General features: G+C 38.8%; 2 protein-coding genes across 4 annotated transcripts in view; both read left to right on the top strand.

Moving 5' to 3' along the window:
* Window positions 1–26,520, top strand: part of Lmpt (four and a half LIM domains protein limpet) — a 61,010-nt gene that overhangs the window by 7,526 nt on the left and 26,964 nt on the right. The window contains exons 2-3 of one of the 3 annotated variants that reach the window (XM_036816014.3): window positions 11,224–11,309; window positions 25,871–26,247. In XM_036816014.3, the coding sequence (XP_036671909.2) occupies window positions 11,224–11,309; window positions 25,871–26,247 (463 nt within the window). Of the gene's footprint in view, window positions 1–11,223; window positions 11,310–14,759; window positions 14,942–25,091; window positions 25,394–25,870; window positions 26,248–26,520 lie in introns of those variants that run through there. The other 2 variants (XM_036816015.3, XM_036816016.3) reach the window with 2 other exon arrangements.
* Window positions 4,305–6,428, top strand: LOC108020002 (serine/arginine repetitive matrix protein 1). Its single transcript, XM_017088087.4, has one exon. It carries the CDS (start codon window positions 4,492–4,494, stop codon window positions 6,118–6,120), a length of 1,629 nt encoding a protein of 542 aa, XP_016943576.4. The 5' UTR covers window positions 4,305–4,491; the 3' UTR covers window positions 6,121–6,428.

Below are 26,520 nucleotides of genomic sequence, written 5' to 3'. Positions count from 1 at the left end.
AATGATCTACTGATCATAAAATGTTATGAAAATAAAATTAATAATGTTTTAAGAATCAGATCAACGAAATATCTTAATTATCTAATGAATGAATGTTATGAGTATACTATGAATAATGTTTTAGGAATCAGATCAACGAAATATCTTAATGATCTAAGGAAAGAAAATATTTTTTGTTGGTCTTATTTGTTGATATATTCAGGAAATGTTCACAGTTTTTCCCGTGTGCGCTTGTTGTTTCTGTTGACGCCAAGGGGAAACACCCTCCCCAAATCCCCGAACCCCCATTGTTTAAGTGGCTAAGATAGGTAGGCTTTGGATTGGAGCAGCTGTGTGTGCTCTATAACTGTAAAAACTCGCTCGCCCACTTCCTTAAGAGCCGGCATTTTGACCAAGGCGTCGTTTTGTTTGATTTCTGTTTCGTTTATATTGCCCCGATCGGATCTCCATCTTCGTATCTATGTATATATCTTTTATTTTTTGGTATGGGGGACTCCACCATGTGTGTGTTAATTTTTAATTGTGCTAAATGTGCACATAAATACACAATAATCGCCCGGCAATAGCATTCACAATACACAATTCGTAATTCACAATTCACAATTTTCAGTTTCAACACCCACTCATAATTTGGCTTATTTGTGGCTTTTACCCGGCGTGCTTTTTATTTTGTCTGATTTTATTGTCGTTGGCATTGGATCCCCACAGCTGTCTGGGTACGCGTTATATATCTGGGCTTGTGCATGACTTAATAGCTGATAAATGTTATATGGTGGGTCATATACCCAGACATTTACGGATCTCTATACTTTGCACACAATGCATTTGTCCAGCGGACATGTGGCCATTGGCCATTACGGTGGTAAATAAACGACATCAGTAGTTAAATCTAGGGGTCACCGTTTGAACTTATTTATTCAAATATTGATTTCCTTATCGGGTATACAGTGACCCATAAATGAATTGTCAGCAATTGATTTCTCATAAAATATAAAATTAACTTTTGAGTAATGGTAAACCAAGCAAAGTAAATATTTAATAAAATTGGATTTTTATAAGTCTCAGGTCCCAAAATAATTCATATTTCGAGGAAAGCCATCATAAAAATATAAAAATTTTCCTAATGTAAAATCAGAATTCCTTATTAAAACGCTTATTCATCTGCTATGATCAACCAATGATCATAATTTTTATTCCTTAAAGGCATTTAAGCGGTTTTGTAAACAACTCAGAGTGTTCGGGGAATTGACCTTATGATTAATTATTTGGTTTTCTTCACTACGCTCTTCAAGTGATTTATTTCGCACACGAGCAATTAATATTAAAAATGTTTTAAGTTTATATAGTACAATACTCTCTCCCCATTTTTTTTTTGGAAAAGCCTACCTCAAGCCAAAAATATAGTTCCTTTGATGTTTATGTTTAGAACAAAGCATTTAGTAAATGTGAAAGCATCCCCTAAGAACCATATTTTTAATGATTAATTCACAATCTTTTTGGGGCGGCAACGGGTTGTATGAGTAATATGTCTTTCGAATTTAATATTCATTGAAGTTTAGATTTGTTTCCCGTGCCAATCTGCAGTTATACATATTTTATTAATCTTTTCACAATAAACATTTTGGCGCAGCCATATTTCTCCAGGGGGCAAGGTGGGGTGGCAGCCAATTTGGCAACCACGAATGTATGTGGCATGTGGCAAGAGTCTTCTGCTCTGTTCTGTTCTGTTCTGTTCCTTTATTCTCTCGCCTGCAGATGCGGTTGCCACAACTTCTGAACAGTGTTTATGTGCGGAAGATGCTGGCTCATGATTCTGCGAATGGCGTGAACTTTCCCCCCGTGCCCCAAAGTTTTTCTAGCCCCACTTCTTTAGCCTCCCGCTGTGATTTTAGATTGCCCCAAACCAACCGTATGTTTGTGTTAACAGTCAAAAGTATTTGCTCTGCGAAACGTGCACTTTTCCCCGGGGGTGTTAACAATTGGGCAAAATAATAAAGGCCAAGGCGGGAAATACGGCAAATGTAAAACAGTTTGTTCAATTTATTAAGTGTTAGTACTTGGAAAATATAAATAAAATAATTGGGAAAGTGGTGAGTTGAAAGACATTTATTTAATGTTTTATCTGTGAATTGTTGAAGGGTTTTAGTTAGGGCTTTACAAAGATATTCTTTAAATAGGTAACAGAAAAATGATTATTTTATTATTATAGGAATTTTATAGAAGTATCTTAGATTTTAAAGATATCATGTCATATTATGATAATTTAAAAACAATAACTAGAGTAATTTAATAGAAGTATTATAGATTTTATAGACAGCATAGTAATATATTTTAAATTTTTTTAACCATTATTGCCTGATATACATTTAAGATGTCACGTTTCCAACATTTAAAATATGTTTGGTAATTAATTCACAAATGGCAATTATAAAGTGTGCATATAATGCGCAAAATCACATAAATCATTATAAAATTTAACCAATAATAAACCAATAATCTTCATTATTTAATTAATAAATTATCAGTTTAACACACATATTCTTTGTGTGTGAATTTAACACGACTGTAGCCTTTCTGGTTCACTGCCTACTTTCGGGCAGCAGCTGCAGAGTGCCCCGAGTTGAGCCTAAAAGTAGGCAATTGTGCAAACGAAAACCTGAATACCAAATTAAGATTAAATTCGGGAAAACAAGCAAATAATTCAGCAACTGATTTACGAGCCAACTGGGACTGCCAGAACTGCAGAGTCTTTTGTACTTAAATTCCCCACTGATGGGTTGACACACAGAAGAATACATATTGTGTTAAAGTTTGTGGGTGTTGATATTAAGTGCTGAAAATATGCATGCTTTAATTGTCAGCCAGCTGCTGCTGCTGCGGAATTGTTCAAAGCTGCATTAAACTTCACTCAAAAGCCCTCGAATATTTCACAGCTACTTCGATACCATCTAATGACTCGCATAAAGCGACAAATCGGAAGCGAAACAAATTAAAAAGCCACTAAAAATCGTAAAAAAAAATATTGTAAAAAAACCCCACACACACGACACTCGATCTCCGCTGAACCGCTCATTAGGCGCAAACAAAGAGACAATGTCTGGTCGCCGTTTTCATCACTGTCATCGTACTCGAACTCACTTTTGATCAGCTCCGTCAAAATCAAATCTGCTCACCTCTTCTAACAAAGCATCATCACCCAAACACCTCAACTCAGGTGTCGCCTTTGTTGCGTCCATTGTCTATTGTAGACTTGACACCCGGTAGTTGAAAAATCACAAAATGGGGCGTATAAGGCGGCTGCAGATTTTGCCACACAGCTAGGGTATACAGCTGATTGAAATCCATATAGGATTGGCATCCCATATGAGGTGTATTTCCATGCCTATATTTCCTGAAGAACTCAAATTGTTGATGACTGTACAGGTTGATGAACCTCGAGTGAAATAAGGAATACAAAGTAATTAAATTGGATATGGTGTCTCAAGACATTTTCAAGGTATACGTAAAGTAAAAAATCATAAATTTAATGGCCTTACATGCTTTATTGGTTCTTAAGTATTTTAAGCTATATAATGTATACATCGAAGGCCTTCTCCATATATGAAGAATATTTTTAACGCTTGTAATAATACAAAAGAAAAAGCTATCCCAAGAAAATACCATCTTATCATAAAATCTTTATAGGTTGCAATGATTCAAATTCTTAACCTTAAACTCAGCTTTTTAATAATAAGAATGCTCTATAAAAAAAATAGATGATTTCATATAAATCAAATTATAAATATGCTAAAAAGATCTTTAACTTTTGTAAACCTATTCTACTGAGTATCACATCATCGAACCTAGGAACCATAGCCAAGTTCTATTGATTGCGGTGATGTTTGCATGCCGGTGTAAACGCTAATTTGTTAAATGAGCTGTTGGTGCCCGCTCGCGATGGCCAATTAGAGCGATTTCCGTTGCATAAATTACGAGAATTACGTTTTCCCCAAACCCTGGCTGGAAAAAGAGGGCTAATTTGCATAATACCTGTGCGTATGTATGGGCCTGGGTAACACCCACGCACTCTGTCAGTCAGCTGGCGGTGAACACATTTAGCCATAATGCATAATACAAGCGGCTCAAAGCGTGTGGAACGCGATGATGAAGTTAATACGCTAAATTGGTCAAAACAAACGAAACGAGCAAAGTCGAATGTAGAGCCACACAGCGAGAGAGATGGCGACAGTTTTTGCGAAAGAGACGGCAAGCGAGCGGGTCGGGTAGAGCCACGGAAATTCTAGTGATCCGCGTAATAACTGAAGTTAAGGCTCTCAGTTGCTCAGCGGCAGTTGACAGCGTCGGTTCGTGGATCAGCGATCGTGGATCGTGATTTTTGGCCCGCCGCTCGCCAAGGTTAATTAGCCAAGATTCGAGATTTAAGACTCGAGATACGATATCCAAGATTACACCGAGAAAAAGAGAGCGAAGATCACCATCGATCCTCTAGTGATGTCGTTTTTTCGTAACATACGCTCCTCCCTGTCCTCGTCGTCGCGGGCCAAGAGTTCCCGCTCCTCATCCCGCGACACGACCCCGGTTCGATCCGCATCCCGTCCAGGCAGCGTGATCAGCGGAGTGGGTTCGCAACGCCGGGACTCCACAACAAGCTCGACTTTGCAGCGCGGCGATACCTTCATACTGCCCAATTCCGAAGAGGATGCGGGAACTGCTTCAAACACCTCCACCCTGGAGAAGAAATCGAAAAAGTCCAAGGTCTTCAGCAAGTTCAGCACTTTTACCAAGCGTAAGAAGACTCCATCTCCCGAGGAAGTGGCCAGCTATGAGCACCATCCCAGTGATACGGCCACAAATACCTACTACAAGTGGCGCAGCGATGGAGCGGATCGTCTGCAGGATTACGACGCCCAGGCCGATCCCTTCAACTTCCTCTACGAACAGCACTCTAATCGGAGGGCTCTGCAATCGGGTGAACCCAGTGGTATCCATCGACAGGCCAGCATTGGTTCCAATTCCAGTGGTAGCTTCGATTCATCCACCTACCGCAAGAGCAAAACCCCCACGCATTTGCGGGAGCAGTTGGAGCAGCTAAAGACCCACTCGAACGATGATCTGCTGGAGGATCAGCAGCGGGAGGAGGACGAGCGGGAGAAGTACAAGACAGTCACCCTGAATAGCTTTAGGAAATCCTTCAGGGATCGCCTGCTGCAGCAGCAGAAGGAGACGCCCCACAATCCCGCCTGGTTTGTGGAAGTTCCCGCTCAACAGTCTTCGACGAAACCCTTAGAACGTCGCGAATCCAAGGAGAATCGTCCGGATTTCTTGGTCTTCGATAATGATAACTACCGACCGCAATCCCGTTCTCCTCTGCGGGACCGTCCCTCCCGTTCCGCCACCCGTTCTCCAGTGAAACGCAACGAGACTTTCCGGGTGACACAGCCCACAGTGCGTCACATGTCACCATCGCCGGCGCCTGCTCCCTCAATCCGCATCGAGATCAAGAACTCCATATCGCCACACTCTCCCGGGAGATTTGTTCCGGTTGGTGTGGCCAAGCCAATGCCCACCACGGAGTACTATGTCCAAAGATTGCTGGCCAACAGAACCAGCATGAGTCCCAGTCCGGGTCAATATCAGGGCTCTCGATGGTACCGCCAACAGACCTCGCCCACCAGGTTGAGTGTGGGTCAGCAGAAGAATCACCTCAATCAGCAGCAGCAGCAGAACCCGCAGTATAATCATAGCCAGCAGAACCCTCACCATAATCATAGTCAGCAGAACCCACACCTCAATCAGCAGCAGAAGGGAGGACGAACCCTGGTGCACATAGGAGCGGATCAGAGTAAAACTATAGCCCCTCCAACTAGGGGAAGGGCCCCCACAAGGGTCCAGCTATACGGAAATAAACCGCAGAGTAGACCTCAGCCGGCGACCTACTTCGGGGGCCACTATAATGCACCTGTGAAGCCCATCCCTCGAGCTTCCTCCACAGGAGGTCCCACTGTATTTCTGGGGCGTCGCGAACAACCACGTGCCACCAGCAATAACAACACCACCGCCCACATTGCCGCCCCCATGCCACGTCGCAATCGATCGCCGATCAAAATGCCCTGGCGGTAGGCGTTAACCGAATATATATTTATATATATATACTGAGAATGGAGAGTCAAGAATGAGTGGATTACATATATAGCGATTCTTTCCAAAGTGACAAAGTCACTGATATTGCGTCATTATCAGAGCTGGGAGCTCAGCTTTGCAAACGCTGTTTTCGCCCATCCGATAATGGGCAAATAAATGATTTATGTATCCATCAGTCCGAACAATCCGTATCGTGTGTTGTGAATTTTTTTCTACGTAAAATTATTGTTAAGTAAATAAAAAACTAAAAAAAATAAACGACAAACAGATAATGCAAAATGTTGGAACCGGCGGGGAACTTTTTAAATTTTAATGGCTTCAGCGAACCCGAAAAAGCACTCGGGATACTTCTAGTATAGAGTGTTAATTGTCACTTTTGAGTTGCCCCCGAAAAGAGTGGAGTGCTCTAAAAAGAATTGTTAGTTCAACGGATATACGAGCATATCGCTTTATGACTGTATGACTAACTGTGCATGAAAATGAGCGAGCGTTACGTGACAAGCATTAAATATGGTCACTCGATTGGTCTGAATGGGGAGGGTGCGGAGAATGTCTAGTTAGAAAGCAGCTGATGAGCTTTTGGCCATATTTGGTTTGGAAAAAATGAATTCGTACTCGCACGCAAATTATGGAATAAATTGTCTTGCCCCAAGCCAAAACGCAAGGAAATGGTGATGTCAGTCGTCTATCTTTGCGCATCCAAGTTTTTCACATTAGGGATGCATCGTAATGGAAACAGGTTCAAAAATTGTAACTATATTTACCTGGAATCGAAATGACTAAGACATCCTCATAAAGCGAGTTGCCTGCACTCAAACCAATGGTAAAGTCAAAGGCCTTTCTATGCGCTTCTCAAAAAGTTTAGTTTGTAACTACTTGCTCCTTTTTTTAATTATCTAGAAATTCAATTAAAATTGTAAGAATTAATTATTACCAATAAAAGCTTACGATTTGATTACACCTGTTGCAGTTTCTAAATATAGATTGTTTTGATGGCGCAGCAAGTTCTATATTCTTGTCGTTAAGTTAATAGCGGCCGTTATATTATCTTTGCTTATATTAAACTTTATATAGGTGTGCAAAATAAAAAGTATAAGAACCAAAATAAAGTATATAAGAACCAAGAATATTTTATTTAGCACTCAATAATTGATGTCATCTGGTAAAGCGGTATTCTTGTATTTTTCTCAGAGGGGCTGATTGCATGAAATGGCCACATAAACTCAGGTTTCGCTGTCCGCATCCGTCTTTTGGCTGTCCGCTAATTAGTGGATCATTGCCCCAGTCTAACTTCGGCTTAACTCCGCACATTTCACTTTCTAATCTGGCAGCAACGAGGCCAGGAAAAAATAAAGACTCGTCTCTGGCCAAAAACTCTTTTAAGAGGCAAGATCATAGAGACATCTTTGGTCAGTGCAACTACAACTTTAGTTTTTGCTTGGGAGTACGCATGATCTTGAACTACATTAGTCTCAGTTGGCGACGCACTTTGTCTGGCCAGCTTTTCTGTTGCGTTAATGTTAACTAGAGTGTGAAAATCACTAAGTTTGCAATGTAAGCTAATACGCAGATTAACCTTGCCTATATGAATGGGATCTTGGCGCTATTTTGCGTGCGTCTAAAAAACAGGTTGAAATCAGACTTTGTATCGTCATCATCACTGTCAGTTAATAGCATCGGACTAATTCGTGATCGTTGGGTCGGAGGTTCCCTCAACTCATTTCCCAGAAACATCACTTGTTCCGTCTGTAAATTTGTTAATTTGGCTTGTATTTTTTGGTACTTTACTTAAGTGTGTCGGTTTTTTTTGGGTCTCTCTCTCTTTTATTTGGGTTGTGTTTTGCAATAAACAAACACTTACTGTTCTGTTGCTTGCGCTTTATAAGCTATACTATATACAAGAGTTTATTTTTTATACTACGCATAGATTCATTTCCAAGTAACCGAAGACCGGTTTTCTGTTGCCGCCAACTGAGACGACGACCTACGGATTTTACTACCCTCTAGCGGTTTCTTTAGTTGAGGTATTTTGGATTGCCATAACAAAAGGTGATAATTGGGGAAAACCTGTAAAAGTTAATAAAAGAGGAGAGCATATTAATTGTCCTAATGTTTTTATTTGATATACAAGATAACAAATCAGTTTTAAACTATAGAAAATGGGTATATTTTAATATACTTCGGCCACACTGCGTATGAGTGATTTTAACACTAATCCTGAAATGATCACATAGACTTGTGTATTATTTTGAGGTATTTCCTAGTCGATCTGCAGACCGAACTACTCTCATTTTACTGCAGACAAACAGTCAACAGCCGGTGGCATAGCGTCATTGTTCGAAAATGTGGTGGCTGAGCGAACTTTGATTCAAATTTGTGTATTTTTTCGATATTTTTCTATAAATTTCGCTCGGCTGTGCCAGAATTTAAGCACCGAGTGGGAGTTCCCCAACTGAGTGGGTTTATCAGAACTGGACTGGCCACCACTAGAGCCAGATTTGTCTGCGCTAAATATTACAAGACCCCGAGCCAAAAAAGGCAATTGCAGCATAATATTTTCTCATAACGCGCACCAATCCCAACTCATGTTTATTTATACTAGATATTATGATAATTAAAATGAAATTGGTTCACAGTCGGACAAGAATCCCCATGACATCATGGATTCGTATGAGAGATTGAAGGCGGAATACGAATTGGTTGATAATCTAGGCATTACATTAAATCCGATGGGGTGAAATGTGTTTAATATCAAATTACAGCTTGAACCTTATGTGAAACTTTCGCCATCATGGATTTATTGACATGGCCATTCGATTAATTTGCGACACATTAATCTTTGCACAGAGAGGGAATACAAAGGAAGAAAAAAAGAACCATCAAAGTCAAAGCGGAAGACAAAGCGGCGACCCGCCTAAGTGGAAATCAAACATTTGCGGAACAGCGGGCCAAGTTGCAACTTAATGCCAATAATATCCGCGCGTCAGGCGCAAATGTTTGCCCTGTCTGTCGGGCCCTCGTAGGAGGACTCTGGTACTCGTACTCGTACTCGTACTCCCATTTCCCATTTGCCACTCGTCCTTATGCCCCTGCCATTGTCTCCCCGGCATTTATTCCGCCGCTTTGAACTGGGTCAGCATCGATTTTTGGCCAGAGACGTGTCACAATTATCGCTGCGATGGATTCGATGGCACCCAAATGGCTGCTCTCGGTAAAAAAAAAACCAGGAAAATGGGATGTCTTTTTCCTACCCGAATATTAGATACCTGGTCTCGTGTGTAATGCATAAATTGTGTTGCCTACCTTAGGGAGTTAACCTTTAAAGCTTATTGTGTACTATAGAAATTATAGGACGTGATCGTTGATCTTATATTAATTATAGTAACAGGGGGGTAATGCAAAATATACTATATTTAATTTTATGTTTTCTTCACAATAAGGCTAAAAAAATGATCATACTTATATGTAGATCTCATTTTAAAATATTGTGTATCTCATACCTTTAACAAACTTGATCATAAGATTCTTTATTACAAATTTTAGTGTTGCACTACCATAAATAAAAGAGATCCACACAAAAATGCATATGTGATATTTGGGATCTATCTTCAAAATAAGATTTACAAAATATTTACAAACGAAATTGATTTTAATAACTTTTCCTGAAAAGTTATTGTATATGTGGTCTCTCCATGTAAAAAAGCATGTTAAAAAATATTTAAGGGATAAAAATATTTTAGAAATAGCAAATGATATTATCTTTGATCTGTAGAAGAGGATCACCTTATTAGTTTCTGAAACTGCTTCAAAATATGTATGTAAAAATACGATACAGCTTCCTCTTTCCTGTTACATAAGCAGCCGCAGATACAATATACCTTTCAACTTAGGAAGTTATAAAAATCCAGTCGAGTGCACTGAGGGCAGCGCAGGACATCCTGAATATTAATGTGCCGGGTCAAAGCTATGAAAAGTCAAGTCTCGTGTTTATTGGCAAGCGTCGAGGATTACATATAGCCGGCTGAAAAAGAACCAAAACAATTTTTACTGCAGTCCTCGTCGAAATACACGGCACAAAGACAAAGGCAAGTTGGCCAAAAATGGAAGCGTGCCAAGTGCAATTTCTGTGTTTTGCTCCCTCTGTTTTGTTTGTTGGCTTTCTGGCTCGGCGTGTATATTTTTGGAACAAGTGCAACATCCACGGCGGCAACTGCAACATCCAATCCATGGCAGAAGCAGCAACTGCCACCGCCACAAGCATATTCATCCGCCGCCGTTTGAGCTTAACTTCTGGCATGTGGCATCGGTTTGGGCCTCCGTTTTCTTTGCCTTCCCGGCAGCTGGCCAACTGCGATTGCCATGCATTTGCATCCGCAGTCCGGCCATTTCGAATATGGCCAGAAGAACAGAAGAACATGGAATTGTTTGGTGCAATGGCGCGTAAATGAGCAGGGCACAAATTAAGTTGTACAATCGTAAATCGGTTTTGTCTGGGCGCCTTGTTTTTGTTTTCCCATTTCAGCATGTTTTTTAATATATTAAAAAAGGGGTGTTTTGGCAAGCAGATAATGCATGGTATGTAGTCGTTGGCAACGGAATAATAAGCTTGAATAGTACAAAGGGATAATTATCTTAATGCATTTGAATAAGTACTTTCCATTTGATATTCTAAGTAATTATAAGAAAGGAATGTGTTTAGCATCTAAATAATTTAAAAAGATTTGCTTATTTAAAATATGTACTATAATAATTAAATATTAATTGTGTTCAGCCTTGTAATAAGTAATAACTACAATCTGATTTTTCATAAGTATTGGGATTATAAATATTTCCTTAGCTTATAATGATTATAATTTTGTTGGTGGATTGCTTTAATTAAACACTTAAATGTGAACACAGTAATGTAAGTAGTTAAATAAGCTCAGCTATTCAAAAATAATTGTGTTTTATTATCATGTAAGATGTTTTTTTATATCTTTTTCACGTGTGAGAGCTTAAACATGGCCATAATCTTTAGTGTTTACTTTATTTCAGACATTTAACTACATAACTAATTGATTTGTTTTTATTATCTTTTTCAAGGGTGCCATCATAAGAGAGGTTGAAGATGGAGTTCGCTGTGAGCAATGTAAATCAGATTGCCCGGGTTTTGCAGCTCACGATTGGAGGTAAGATAATATATGGTGTAACTTAGCATATTTTAAATATTACAATCCTGGGAAGAGCCTGCTGCACGAATTGCAGGGGGCCAAATGATAAATTTGATAAATTGGTGGAAATGATTGAACATGTGTGAGCCTGTGATTGAATATTACCAGCCCCTCAAGAGTGGAAGATTAATTTTTTGTTACTTTTTTGGGGGAACCATAAACAATAAACGATAGATTGGCCACCGCCCAGAACTCGAGAGTTACGTTTTTTTCAACTTTAAAAGTATGCAAACGTCCCGAGCGACATTCTACACTTTTATCAAGCTCAAAAAAGACAGCATTTTTTCGGTCTGGCAACGCTTGATTCTTTTAATTTGCCAGTGGCAACGCTTGATTCTTTTAATTTGCCAGTGGCAACGCTTGATTCTTTTAATTTCAGTAATAGTTTAGAGGTGTATCAACTTTTAATGCCTTCACTGTAGAGCTTTCTCAAAAAGCTTTGTCGTAGTATCAGAACACAGCCGCTAGGTGGAGACCATTAAATTAAAAAAAAACAAAAACGACCATTGTGGATAATGAAAGACCATTAAAATAATAAACACACTCCCAATAAATAAGAAATAACAAAACAAGCGATTTTTTTTAATAAAATACAGCTATAAATTCATTTGTGATGATTTAAATGCAGCATTTTTAGACAATTTTCCTGTGTGGGCTCCGAATTAGTGTATCTCGATAAATAAATTATGCGTCAGCGGTGCCAAAAACAGAGAATCCTCCTCCCAAGCAGCAGGGAACCAGGAAAAAGGCAGAAGAACCAGCAACAAACTTGTGGTTCATATATGCCGAGATAGAAAATAAACGAAAACCGCAAGTCGGTGGCCAAGCCGATTTGGCAAAGTCTCTAAATATCTCCTCAATGGAACATATATATATATAGTACCAATGACATCGGTGCACTGGGCACTGTGCAATGGATAATGACTGGCCGCAACGTTAATTTATTGCGCGCCTTGTGGCCGCGAACCAAATAAATATTTGCCCCACCGATTATTTTCACTATTTATCATTGTTATTTACCCATTTGAAATGAGTTTAATTTTACTCGCACGAATTATGCAATTATTATTTGCTGCATTTCATAATTCTCACTCTCATTCTTCCATATTTGTACGCAAATCGGCCAACAATTGGCCAAACACTTAGCATTTTCCTCTGCTCCGTCGTCCAACCGCAAAAACCATTTCAAATTACGCCATTAATTTGTGAACTGAACCGAATGTCCGACTGTCTGTCCGTCGTCTCCTTTGTCTAACTGCGTTTGTGTTTTCTATTTGGGTTTTCATTTTGATGCTGGCCGCACGCCAATTCCATTTGATGATTTACGGGGCGTATACGCGATACACTTCCGAAGTTGAAGGTTCCAAATCATTGCTTTAGAAGTTCAAAATGAGGACCTTCTCATTAAAATGCTCGGTTATGCTTGGTTTCAATTTTAAAAAAATTGTTTTCTTGTTTTCAAACATTTAATTGCTTATAGTATTCTCAAAAATCAAGAAAAATAGGAAAGTGTATCCCCTCTTCTTCATGTTTACCTTACCTATGTTTCTACAATTACTTTAGTTTTGCCTGATTGGATTTGTTTGCTTTGGGCATTTAAAAAGTATTATTTGCTAAAAGCGACTAAAATATCTGTTTTGGCTTGGAGATCTATGCTTTTATGTGAATTTTTGTTGTGGGGTAGTAAATTAAAATTTTTAATCGCTCTAACCAAAAAACTTTTATAGACGTACTCAAATCACAAGAACTGTAAAAAAGATATTTGGAAAATTCCTATTTATAAATAAAACGTAGGCAATTTTTAATGATCATGTTATTAAATTCATTTGATGAAAACATAGATCAAGCAGCATCGTGGGAGAACAATTTATTGGGTGAGAACATGCACTGAAAGAAATGTTGGTTAATATAACGTTTATGAAATATTATATCTATGATGGAATATCTTAAAAGTAATTGGTAGGTTTTAAATTTAATTGAGTGTAATTGCTTTAAGATAATAATATATTGTATTTAATTAGGCAATTACTATCCATTGCTATTATATTAATTGGGTAATGATGCTGGCAAAAAGGTGCTAAATGAGCGGTAATTGTTAAACCCTGAGTAAGGTGATAATAAACTAAGCAAATAATCATTTTCATGCCTCAGAGGGTGCACTAAACCCTCGGATTACCCCTTGGAAAACCTTCGCCTCGTTGTATTCCGATTTCTCTCCGTTGCAGCGGCAATTAGTTGGCAATTAAAGACCTTGACTCGATTTTCTATATTTACCCAAGGGTTCACCGCACATCTGTTTGCCCGCCCTGGAGACTCAGATTGAATCGATTGCGCTGTAAGATTGAGGATTGCCGATTGATGATTGCGCTGTGGTTGCTACATCAATTTGCTGGGTTCAGCTCAAGTTCAGGCTTTCGAGCGACGCGTGCAGTTTTTTTATGTCTCTTATTTTTTAGGGCTTATGCTTGAGCAATAAAGTCCGACATTGACTGAGTGATTGACTGAATGACTGAATAACCGACTGACTGGCTTGAACTCGTGGTTTTGTTTTTACTAGTATTATGCATTGACGATCTCTCTAACAGCGGCGTGCTCGTTTTGAGTTTGCCGATTTATTTGCTTTTTGTTTGTATTTTTTATTCGTTCTCCGAGACGAGCTCAAATTGCATTGTTTAACTGTTAAAACAGTTGTTACTCAGTTGCCCACACGATCGGGCTGTGTAAGAGAGCGAATGAATATTCAAGTTAATTTCAAAAAACCTATATTGTAAATATTATAAAAAAGTATGAGGAGAGCACGCGATGTGTCAGCCCCTTATCGCGTTTAAATTTACGCTCTTCTCCACGGGGAGTGTTTGCCTAAACGTCAATGGTGCTTATCAAAATCGAAATCTCTTTCGGAAAACACATCGTACAGTCTGTTGAGAAGTATGGAGTGTTACAGTCTTCAAAGAGTGATATAGTGCACGGAAAAATCTGACTTTGAAAACCAAGAACTGGAAAAAACTCCGTAGAAATCCTAAAACTAAAGATATCTAATAAACACAAACCATTTAGTGGTAAAAAGTCTATCTTTGAAACCTAAAAACTCCAAAAACTTGATAGCAAGATAGTAATCGATTAAATCTATATTAAAATATGTGTTATATTTCATACGAAACAATATAGCTGTGAGCATAGACCAAGAAATCCGCCTTTAATTGTAAATTTTATCTTTTGTTTATGAAAACCCAAGGTAATAAAACTTTTACCTAATTATATGTACACCTTATGTGCATATCTTAAGACTGTCTTAAAGTTGTGAAACCCGCGAGTTGAAGACGCTTTTGACAGCCAGTGTTGTGGCGTTTGCCCTCGATTGTTTGTGTTTTTGAGTTGCGTGCCAAAGTCAAAGTTTAAGACTGAAGTTAAAGTTAAAACAACATGCTGCTGAAGGTGCGTCCAAGCGACGTCTTCCAAGTGCAGCCAAAAGTGGTGAAGAAGCAGCCAAAGTTTCCCACCCGCGAACGCCACATGGCCATTCGGCGGAAAAAGTCCACGGCCATGGTCATGAACACGTCGGAAAACTCAGCCAAGTGTCCGCAGCAACGGTGAGCATGGGAAAACGGGAAAAGTTGCGAAAAAAGGGGAAAATGTGGCATGAAAGGGGTTCTGACGGGTCAGCTATTTATGAGTTATTGAGGTGGTAATTATCGGCTAATGGATTGCCCCGCGGCCCACAAAGTATTTTAATTGGGCATCAATCTTTCGGCACTCGCCTCGAGAATACCAAGAACAACACCGTGGGCATCTCAAATAAATTCCACTTGGATTTTGGCATTTCTTCATCTCATACTCGGCTGCTGTTTTGCATAAGTTCACACTTAGAGGTATCAGATTTTTATGGTATCCCATTTAGACAACAAAAAGTGTGTGCTGAGGGAGCCAAATCATATTAAAAAAACGTTTCCAATAATTATAATTGCGCATCTATTGGTTATTTAAAGATATTCTTAGACACTTTTGGATATGCTTTACATTCGTGACTTAAAAGGCTTTAAAAAATAATATGAAATTTCAAAAATTAAATAGGTTTATTGAGATTTGATTTAATTAATATTCACAAAAAAACTGTTTAATAATATTCAGAAGTATGTATTTATTGTATTCTCAAAAAAAAGTGTTTCTATTTCTTAAAAATTTCCATTGACCCGACTTTTTAGCCGAAAAAAAACTACAATTGGTTTATGCAAATCCTCTAGATCTTCCCCATAAATAACATGCCATGCCCCACGTGAGATGCCTTTTCGACCGAAACGCGATTAGAGAAACACATTTTTGACAACAAAGCAATTTAAAACATTTGCCGGCCAAAGGCCAACGCAAAAGTCGAAATAGTGACGAATGATCATTGTACTTGGAGCAACAATAAACATTGGGAAACGGACCAAAGGCAAATTATTTGTGTGTGTTTACTTAATGTGACGCTGGCGTTAACGTGAATTTCCACGAATCAAAGCAAACGTCAAAGACTAAAAAATATATGTGCACAAGAAATAAATAAATAGATTCCATTAAAAAGTAAGACAGCAGTTGTAGCCACCTTTTAGAGGGGCCGGGGCCGTCCCGAACGCGGTGCAAAAAGGCATCAAATGTAGAAAGATGGCCTTAATGGCACGGCACCAGAGCCAATTACACCTGCGGCCAGCGACAAAAGCCAAATGTAGCCGGCAGATACATGTATCTACATCCACAGCATCTGTATCTCTTTTGCCCCCACAACGCAACGCAATGTAATGTAATTTCCTTTTGGCTGTTTGGCTGTTTTTGCTTGTTCGCTGTAATTAAAAGCAACAAACGACAGGCTCGTGCATCAAAGGTGGCTCTGATGGGTGGGTTAATAAACAAACAAACAAACAAAATAACCAACAGGTTTGCCCCGCAGCTGTTCACCTGGCCCCGAGTGCCAATGATAAATGGGCCGAGTTATGCCCAATTGCATCTGCATGTGCACTTAATATTGGCTTTTAAGTGGAAAATCTGAATGGATCTCATGGGGTTAAGTGAATTAAATAAAATTGATATGGGAAAATCTTAGGGATTACGACAACATTGATATTTATTGTAAATCAGAAGAGTTTAATTGATTAAACTGATTTAGCTTTAAATATATGATTCATTTGGTTATAATTTGCATAAAATACTCGTATATACCTTAAATGCCGAATATAGAGTTCGAAGTACATGTTTATTGGATTATAAATAGGATATGCGTATATATTTTGAACTAATTTGCATTCGCCAATCAGAAACCTAAAATAATGCGGTTTTTAGTATCTTGTGCTGTCCACAAAAGCAGTTTTTTAAGCAATTAATAATTCCACAATAACCTCAGATAAGATCACGTGCTGCATTCACAAGATACTAGTATTTAGCCGTAATCGATGTGCTGCCAAAAGAAGATACATTAACCAGATACATTGAAAACATTTGCTATGCACTGCCAAGTTGTTCCGGCACCTGGTCGATTTTAGCTGGGCTCGTCTCCGTGACCATTAATCAGCTGCCTGGCCAAAGTCACGTTTTGCATTTCGCCAGTGTATCTTTGTATCTGCGAGACAGCTTGTGTGTGTGTGGATGTGGATACGCTTAATGCGGCTGCTTATCAAGTTGACAGACATTGCGGCGACGCGCCACAAACTACCTGGATGTGAGCCAGGAACCTGGACTTTCGTGAGCCTCTAATTAAGTGGTTTCAAACTGGAACTTGAACTTTGCCAGCCCAGGCTCATCAATCTTGCCCAGACACAGATACAGATACAGTTACAGATACAGATACGCCCATAGATGCAGCAGATACAGACGTCAACTGAGCGCGCACATTAGTTGTCTGATTTTATTGTACAATTTAGCAAATTAATCATTAAAATTTACGATTAAGCAAGGGGAAAAAAGATTCATAAATTACAGCCCGAGATGGGTGTGTGTATGGTGTGCAGTGTGTTGACTCTTTTCGTGCTCGTGCGCCATGAATGAAAGCACTTGGCCACACCAATCAAACGGATCCGCCTTCCTCCCGCCTTTGGGCACACCGCCCACTCAAAGACTTTGTATATTTTTAGTGCAAATACACAAATTTCACCAAGTGCTGCTAACAGAAGCGAGCTAAGCGAATCCAATGGCATCATAATGTTATTAAAGCAGTTGCGTAGTCCAATGTTATGATAAAAGGGGGTGTTGTTTTAGAAAACATCACGGAAATGATTTAATAACAATTCTCAATTCAATCTGAGTGAATGCTTTGGAAATATAAATAAAGGGTTTATGCTTGAGGCTTTATTTTGTTTATCTTTCATTAAAATTCAACCATAGATACGGTAGATATAAAAAAACACAGGGTAAATTGTATCCTAGGAATGGATGCCTTGAGTCATTAGATCTTTTTTCTGGGAAACCCTTTTCACATAGAATCTTCAATTCCTTTTTGTCCTGGGAGAATCCAAATAAAATGTTGGAAATTATATTAAACTCTGGCCCCTTAAGATCCCCTTTTTACAACGTTCTTTAACTTTTTATGGCCCATTTGTGCTGTCTTTATGGATTTTGTCCAGCTTACCCCGCCTTTCCCAGCCAGCGACAGTTGGCCTTTTAGCTAGTTGCGTTCTCTGCTTATAAATAATTGCAGTTCGGAATTTGTTTCATGTCTGCTCACTGCTACATGTGGCAATCAAAGTCAAAGTGTGGAAAAATGTCGCAGACGCTTTTGATAAATGGCCGGGGCAAGTGGCTATGGGGGTCGGTCATCCAATACGACCTTGACCGCCTTCCCCTGGGCAGGAAGCCACCATGTGCATATGCTTGGTTTACATTTCAAGTAATAAGTGCAGGGACCGCTGGCCATTAATTTGCCGGAATTACCTTAGCACCCTCCAGTCTTTTGCGTCTATCTCCGTGCTCTGCTCCCCCAAAAAGCCACTATCTAAGCGCTTCGCCAGCCAAGCGCACTACCTGTTGACTCATTAACTCAGGTTAGTGAGCACACTGAAAGAATGTTAGATTAGATACGAGAACTACTTTAAAATAAGACAGTTAATAGAAATGACTGTCGTAAGCAAAATAAATTTAAGTAGAAAGAATACTATATAATAGATTTAAAAAGTATTTAAACTTCCGAAAATGTTTTGATTAAAGGATTACAGATTTGTTCTTTAGTTACCTTAGATAGTCTCTTAAAAAATCCTAAAGCTTAAATAAATGTATCTAAGTGTTAATGCTAAATTTAAAATGAATATTTCATAATCCAAAATATCCAAATTGGCTTATAAAACATTTTTTTGAAGTGTACTTAAATAATTATGTTTCCTGGAAAACCGAAAACATAAAGTAACATCTAAAAGAAAGTAACCCATTTTAATGAATTCTTATAAACAATACAATTTGTTTTTATTTTTTCTATCTATCTATCTATCTATCTACCTATCTATCTATCTATCTATCTATCTATCTATCTATCTATCTATCTATCTATCTATCTATCTATCTATCTTTCTATCTATCTATCTATCTATCTATCTATCTATCTATCTATCTATCTATCTATCTATCTATCTTCTATCTATCTATCTATCTATCTATCTATCTATCTATCTATCTATCTATCTATTTATCTATCCATCCATCTATCTATCTATCTATCTATCTATCTACCTATCCTTCTAAATACCCCAAATGAAACCTAAAATGTGTAATATCTCACAAACTATTATTGAATCTATCTGTTTTAATAATTTCTCTCAGTGCTGGAGTTGCAACTCCCACCACATTGTCGCTCCACATGTGAGTGTGTCTGTGTGTGTTAATGAAGAGCGCCATAAAAAAGCGACGCAATGCATGGCTAATAAGCGGTTCTTGCGGCTCTCTTGCGCTCCGTTCCCCCTTCCCTTTCTCCCCTCCCCCATTGGATGCAGCAGAGCACACTTGTGCCGTGTCATTATCGCTCACCTTTGGAGCACCCCCTTCGGCCACCCCACCCACTCTCTCTTCTGCCACCCAGCGCTTTCTTCTTTCGGCAGCTTCGTGCTTTTATGCTGGGCTTCGGCTTTCCACTTCGGCTGCCGAACGCTGCGCGCAGACAGCGACGCCGACGCAGCAGAGTTCAGTTAGAATTGGATTGTTTAACGGTGCGGTTGTTGGCGTTTCTCCCTCGCGATTTGCGCGCGTTTCGCACGCGTTTTTCCCAGTCGGTTGGTTGGTTTGGCGGTGTTTGTGGAATAAATTTTAAATAAATTGAATTATATTTAATTGCACATTTTTCCGTATTCTCACCTCTTGACTTGGCCATTGACTTGCTGAAGGCCTGACGTCGGTGCGCGTATTTTTGCTCGATCTGAAGTGTTTAACATTTATTTGAATCGTAAACAAAAACAAAACGCCACGATTTGTTTACATTCCGCAGTGCGGTTTCTGGTTCTTTTATTATTATTACCGAAATATGCAAATGTCAATTGCGGGAATAATATAAAAATCGCATTGCAGGAAAGAATTTTTGAAAAAATCTTCCTTTGGATAATTAATTTTTCACAATAAGTCAGTTACGGATTTACATACCCACCCACTTGAAAATTGTATCCCACACATTGACATTTGTATTTCCTTTTTCCCTTTTCACGGCCCATTGCGCTTTTCTCAATTTTGTAACACATTGTGACCAGATTTCGCGGAACTGTAACCCCCGGTATATTTTTGCATCAGTGCTGAGTGATAAATGTTTATGCGATGGGATCCGAAGTCGTAATAGTTCCCCTGAATTCAGTGACGTTTCTACAATTTCACTGATCCAGCTTTTTGGGTCACCCAGACTGCTCGATGGGTTAATGAGTGGGTTTTATTCGCGCTAGATTGATGAGACAATAAAGTGAAGATGATTGTGAGCAATCTCACAAACACATATATTATAAATCATAATAAATAACAGAGTATTAACGGTGGGTAAATAAAATAACTGGGTAATGAGGTGTTTGCTCTGCGATCGGTCAGATTGATAGTGATTTCTTGGGGTACATTCAGGCGAAGTTGGTAAACAGAGTTATCAGTGGGTCTATGACGTTAGGTTATCTAAGTGTTATCTGAATGTTCGGTTAGCGACCCGTAAAACCTTCGGCTTTGAGAACATTAATTCACCTAAGAGTATTCGTCATAAAGCTACCTTTAAAATATATAGATTATTTTTTAACGGTTTTTTTTATGTCAACCTCTATATAATAGGTATTTAGAGAAGTCGTAAATAAATGGGAAACTAAACCAACCGTTGGAAAAATATAAGATTTCTAATTTAATTGTTCTTTAGTATCATGGGTAAAATAACAATATGTTGGTTTAAGATACATGTTCTTCAGTTTCTTAACTTTAATTATATCAAACCATTTTCTTTTGACCACTTAACCCACTTTCTGATTTGATACATTTTAAGCAATTTCCTATGGTTTTCCTACTATATTTCCCTTTAGAAATTGCATTGGCTTAGTCGTGATTTATGCAGTGACATTTGCGGTTCATCTCTGTGGGAACCCCCGCAAGGTTGTAATAATTCACTATGCAATTTGTTGCTAAAGAATATTCTATCTGCTTTCCGTCCGGCAGCCCCAACTACTTTGAGTATAACCCCGTGCTCGTAAATATCAACTAAGCTGCCCTCGGTTATAGGAAAAAAAGGAAGAGGGGGCAGCGGAGGGGCTTGTGCATACTATAGTGCATATGTTAATTATCCCACCTGTCCAATGATAGTGGGGTAAAAGTTTAAGAAGAGCAGGATGGAGGGGGTAATACAACTCAGTGATTCAATTAGCGGTAGCCATACGCACATAACCCATATTTACGAGTACACAGGGAAAACGGCCTTACACTTTAGGTTATTTATTGTTATTTTAATTGGTTCTTGAAAAAGACTTTTTAGATACTTTTATGAATAAATGAAAACATAAATCGTGGAGGGGTTAGGAATCATAATATTAATATGATACGATGAGATAACGAGCATTATATAATAGTATACAAATCATAAAATGAAAATGGGTTTGCATTATTCATATTCAAATGCCAAATCATAGGTCAAATTTTAAGTTAACTTAGAATTATGTTGGGAAAACTTGGTTTTCTAATTTTTTCATGTTTATTCTCTGTGCAGTTGCAAGTGCGGGGGTACGTAACTATACTATATATAGGGCAATCTGAGCGTCCAACAGTAAAGTGCATTGTTCTGTTGTTGTTGGGGTAATCGCATTAAAAGTCGTTTAATCGAAAGCGAAAAAGAGAACTTTCCGTTCCGTTTCCTTCCCTTTCCCGCCCCCACACCCATCACCTTGAGTTAAGTGGGTGGAGGTGGGTGGTGGGCGGTGGTTCATATGGGGTACTTGGAACCACAGCTCATAATTGAGATTTGTTGCACTCCGACGTTGACTTTTATGCGAGCGCTTTTATTGTTTATTGTTTACAGCGGCAACATGTAAGTGCAATTACTGCGGAAAATTGGATTTCCTTCCCAGCGGAAAAGCTCTCTCGCTGGCTTGGAGGTTTTAGTGTTTGGGTTTCGCTTTTCGGGCGGTGAGGTGGCAAACAAATTGTTGGTCAAACAATGCTGATTGCTCTCTCGTTGAATTCGGGGCGATAGTCTGAAGGATATGGGGAAATAGAAATTGGGGAGGGGGGGGGGGGGTTGTGATGGCACAGGGCGCACAGCCCCAAAACTTTTCCAATTGCGGTTGCCGCACGGCGCTTGCCTCTATAAGCGAAAGTGACTTTGGGGCTTATCAATTGTAATTGGGGGTCCGGGTTACCTACACCTACATACACACTCCGGCACCCCTCGACGCCCATCGCGAAAAGCTGCGGGGCCTAACAAGAAAAGTTGTCGCCGAGTTTGACTGTCTATCTGTGCGAAAGAGGGGGAGATTGCCTTCGGCGTACAGTGCGTCACAGGACCATAAAGCCCTGGTATCAGATACCAAATGAACCAATCTCAGTCCTCTTATCTTAATAATATGATATGATCATATAATTATTATAATTCTAGGTTATCATATTTGCGATTTAATTAATGTAACTTGAGCCCAAGATGGCCTGTATAATAGATATAAATATATTTTTGATAAAATTGTATTATTTTATAGAATAAAATGAAAGTGCTCAGTAGTTTTAACGAAACTTTAGTACTCAAAAAGTTTGACATGAATTTCTAAAACTCTTGCAAAGGAATTGTATTCCATTAATTAGTTCCTTAAAAGTTCTGTAAATTCTTGAAGCTTATGGCTTGCACTGTGGCCAACTTTTGGCTTTTAATTACATTTATCTGGCAAAAGTTTCAGACCCGAAACTAGTTTTCTTTGTTTTCATACGCATTTCTGTTGATTCTACAGCGTACACCATACGATATCAGTTATTGTTATATTATGATGCCCTTTTTGCCATTGCTGTTGTTGTCTGTTGCCCGTTTCAATTAAATAAAAATCTTTGCCAGATGTTAAAGCTTAAATCACTCGCTTTTTCGCGTCTGTTTTTGATATGACAAAAAAGTCTTGTCGCAGCGACGACTCTAATCTGAAATGAACACATTTTAATGGCATTTTAATTGTTTATTCTGCGATAACGCTGCGCATCTCCTCTCGACTGAAAACTGAAGGCAAACATGGCGATAGAGAAAGATAAAGAAAAGTTGGGAGAGCAGAAATCATTATTAACCATATTAGCACATATGGCCCGCATGGGTGCATTGTCAGCTGTCTCTCGGCAAACAAATGTGTTCCCCAAGGTCCTCAAAAAATTAACTGAATCCAAAGACCGAGTTCCCATCCAGCTGCGGGTATTCTAAATTCACTCGAATATTTAAATTTAGATTCTGCCCGTGTGATCTATCTGCACTTGGAAATCTGTCAAATTCAATTTGTTTCTACATCAATTAAGGGAAGGGACATTTATTTCTGGTAAAGATTCGTTTGGTTTTATTTTTATGTGTCTTAATTTAAAATCGATCAGAATCAATTTGTGGGATTTTATCATCTGGCAAACTATTTGATTTATGTATGTATTTGTTGTCATTATAATTATAGTTCTGATTTATGTACGTTCCACTTCCTATTATTTTATTTATATGAAAAATAAATACAACAGACTTATATAGTATAAATTAAGCCATGACTAAATCCAAATAAGCTAAGCCCCAAATATATAATTTCCATTAAATGCTTCCTCAATCGATAACTTACTGATACAAGTCGTAAACATACCATAAAGATAAGTACGTACTTCAAATATTCTTCCACCCTTAATGTTGTAGTTTTCATTAGAACCTTATCGAAATTTTATTCTTAGTAGCCTATTTAATTTTAGAGTATTCTTCATTTCTTGGGACCCCTAAATGTAAACAAAACAAGAACCAGATCTTGAGAGAACCTCCACTTTGTGTGACACAGAAACGTGACTCACTTGTACTCTCCGTAAATTATTCAATTTATTTGCATTACCTGGGACCCAATCCCCTCTACCCAGCAAAATCAAAACCTGTTGCACTTTTCCGCATCGAAGTCGTGAGCAATTAGCAAACAGTTCCTCATTTTCCAGACAAGACCATAATAGGGCAACTGTCATTTTGAGACCATATACCCTGCGTTCTATATAACCATTTGGACAATCGCCAGCCCCTGTTTCCATTTGATAGCATTTAGGTGGAAGAACTCACATCGGCTTATCTTATTTTGAACGCTAACGCAGTTTGGCCTCCGTCGATGATTGAGCAAATGGAATTTGGCAATTTCGGTTTTGGGTTTTTCGCTTTCAGCTCCCCCGATGACATCACATACCCCGATGGCCAATCCTACCCAGGATTGCCGAGTGCGTGTGTGTGTTTTACTGGGGGGAGACCTTTATTAATCTTATCAAAAGATGCTTTTCTACCTTTTATTTTATTTCATTGCTTGGGGCGTTTTTATTTTCGTTAAATGTCAGACAAACGGGCAGGCCATAAACATGACCTCATTTTATTTGTCTTTCGATTTATGATTTACTGAAAAAAGTGAGTGATATTTTAATACCATGATCTTTTACAATTATTAAAGTTACTTAAAAGCTAAAGTTTAAGGGAATCTAGTTTAGAAAATATTATATACGTTTCTATTAAACGTTTTTAAACCAAGTACATCAAAAGTTTCTACTGTTCTAAATTCAGAAGAAAATATTTATGAAATTATGTTAAAAAATAAAAATGTTTACCATGAACTAATTTCTTCTGAATATGGGTATGATGATAAAAACTTTCAGAGAGATTTCAAGTTCCTACAAATTTCTGACATGATATAATATTATAAACGAAGCTCTACTTCCCAAAAAAAAATCTGATTCATAATATAATCTGCAATTTATCTTTCTGTGTACCCGTAACGTGTTTACGCACAATTCTTCTGGTGTGGGCGTATTTATGATTGTGATTATTTTGCTTGTACCTCTAATTGAAAAATAAGTAAACAAGCAATTATAGAAATTCCCAGCCCGCAGAATTCCTCGCAAAGGTAAAATTAAATTCTTGGATAGTACACAAATCGTATCGGAACAGAGGTCAAATTAGCACTTTAATCAAAATGTCAATGAGCAAATAACGCGCACCGACGTGCCGAACGAAAGGTGATTTAAGCTAAGCCGCGAGTTTCTTTTATTTTCGTGGAGGTGGCACAGCGAATCACCAGAGAAGAACCGACAAATTGTGCCGAGTCAGGCAATGAGAAAATATATTTCAACAGGGGTACATGAAAGCCAAGTTCATTAAGACAAAACCGTTGCCGTAATAGGGAATAAAAAGAAGCGGATAAAGGGGCAAAAACCCTTGGTTCAAAGTGCGGTTAAAAGTGGCGTAAAATGGTGAAAATGCTCGATCTGGACCGTCACGCAGAGTGCCCACTGTGGGCGGCACTGGCCTCCTCGGATGTCCCCTGGACGGGCATGGACTACGCCTGCCTCAACGTGCTCAGTATCTACTGCAAGGTGTTCGAAAGGAAGGAAATATACGATCTCATCGTGAGGTAAGGCTGCGACGGGTTCGCAAAGCTGCCGCCCGATGGCGCCACACGAACTTTCGCCCCAGCGAAACGAAGCTGCGCACAGTGGAATTTTAAACGATTTTGTTGGAAACATTGGGCTGTACCATAATAATATTCGGATTTTAATCATAATTCTGTCTGCAACACAAAAACAGTCATACAGGTTTTTAAAAAAGTCAATTTTTGAAGAACCTAACATTTTTGGTAGTTGAAAAAAAAATTTAATGGTTTTGAAAATGTATCTTTCAGATTCGATTTTTTTAGAATTACATTTTTATCAAGGAGATACCATCAGTATATCATTTTAAATATGAAAAGGATAAAAAAGTTGTACAGAAAGTTATATGACTATTTAATGTTTGTGGGATTTAAGGATGTTACCAGAATTCCCACTGGTAGAACAATTGATTATGTTTAAATTAAAATACTCAACTATTCCAAACCCCTCTGATTTTCCAGGAAAACCTGCCAATCCTGCAAATGTCCTCGCGAGGCACATGCCATATACCAGCAACAAACGACCAACGTCCACGAGCGACTCGGCTTCAAACTGGTTTCGCCGGCGGATTCCGGAGTGGAGGCGAGGGATCTGGGCTTCACGTGGGTTCCGCCCGGACTGCGAGCCTCTTCGCGGATCATCCGCTACTTCGAGCAGCTGCCCGATGAGGCGGTGCCCCGGTTGGGCAGCGAGGGAGCCTGCAGTCGGGAGCGCCAGATCTCGTACCAGCTGCCCAAACAGGACCTCTCGCTGGAGCACTGCAAGCACCTGGAGGTGCAGCACGAGGCCTCCTTCGAGGACTTTGTGACGGCGCGGAACGAAATCGCACTGGATATAGGTGAGTTGGTTGCGTAAATCTAGACAGATATTATATTTAAATCAATGAAACTCATGCACAACTTAAAACTAGAATATCCTAAAAAATATTTAATCAAAATCAAAGATAATAAATGATAAGAAGTATTCAATATCACCAAAAAATATTACAAGATCATATGCTATCGTTTGGGACTCTAGTAATTAGTCTAAACCAAGTTTGTGGCTAGCCTTACCTTTAATTTCCCAAGGATGACCCCGCCCAGAATGACTTAACTGATTGCGTTTTGCATTT

This window comes from Drosophila suzukii, chromosome 3 (assembly GCF_043229965.1).
Source record: "Drosophila suzukii chromosome 3, CBGP_Dsuzu_IsoJpt1.0, whole genome shotgun sequence".
NCBI lineage: Eukaryota > Metazoa > Arthropoda > Insecta > Diptera > Drosophilidae > Drosophila > Drosophila suzukii.
This window is presented reverse-complemented; position numbering and strand designations above follow the sequence as displayed.

Excerpts from the sequence above, each read along its gene's own strand:
- LOC108020002 (XM_017088087.4), top strand. The coding sequence starts at position 4,492 with ATGTCGTTTTTTCGTAACATACGCTCCTCCCTGTCCTCGTCGTCGCGG.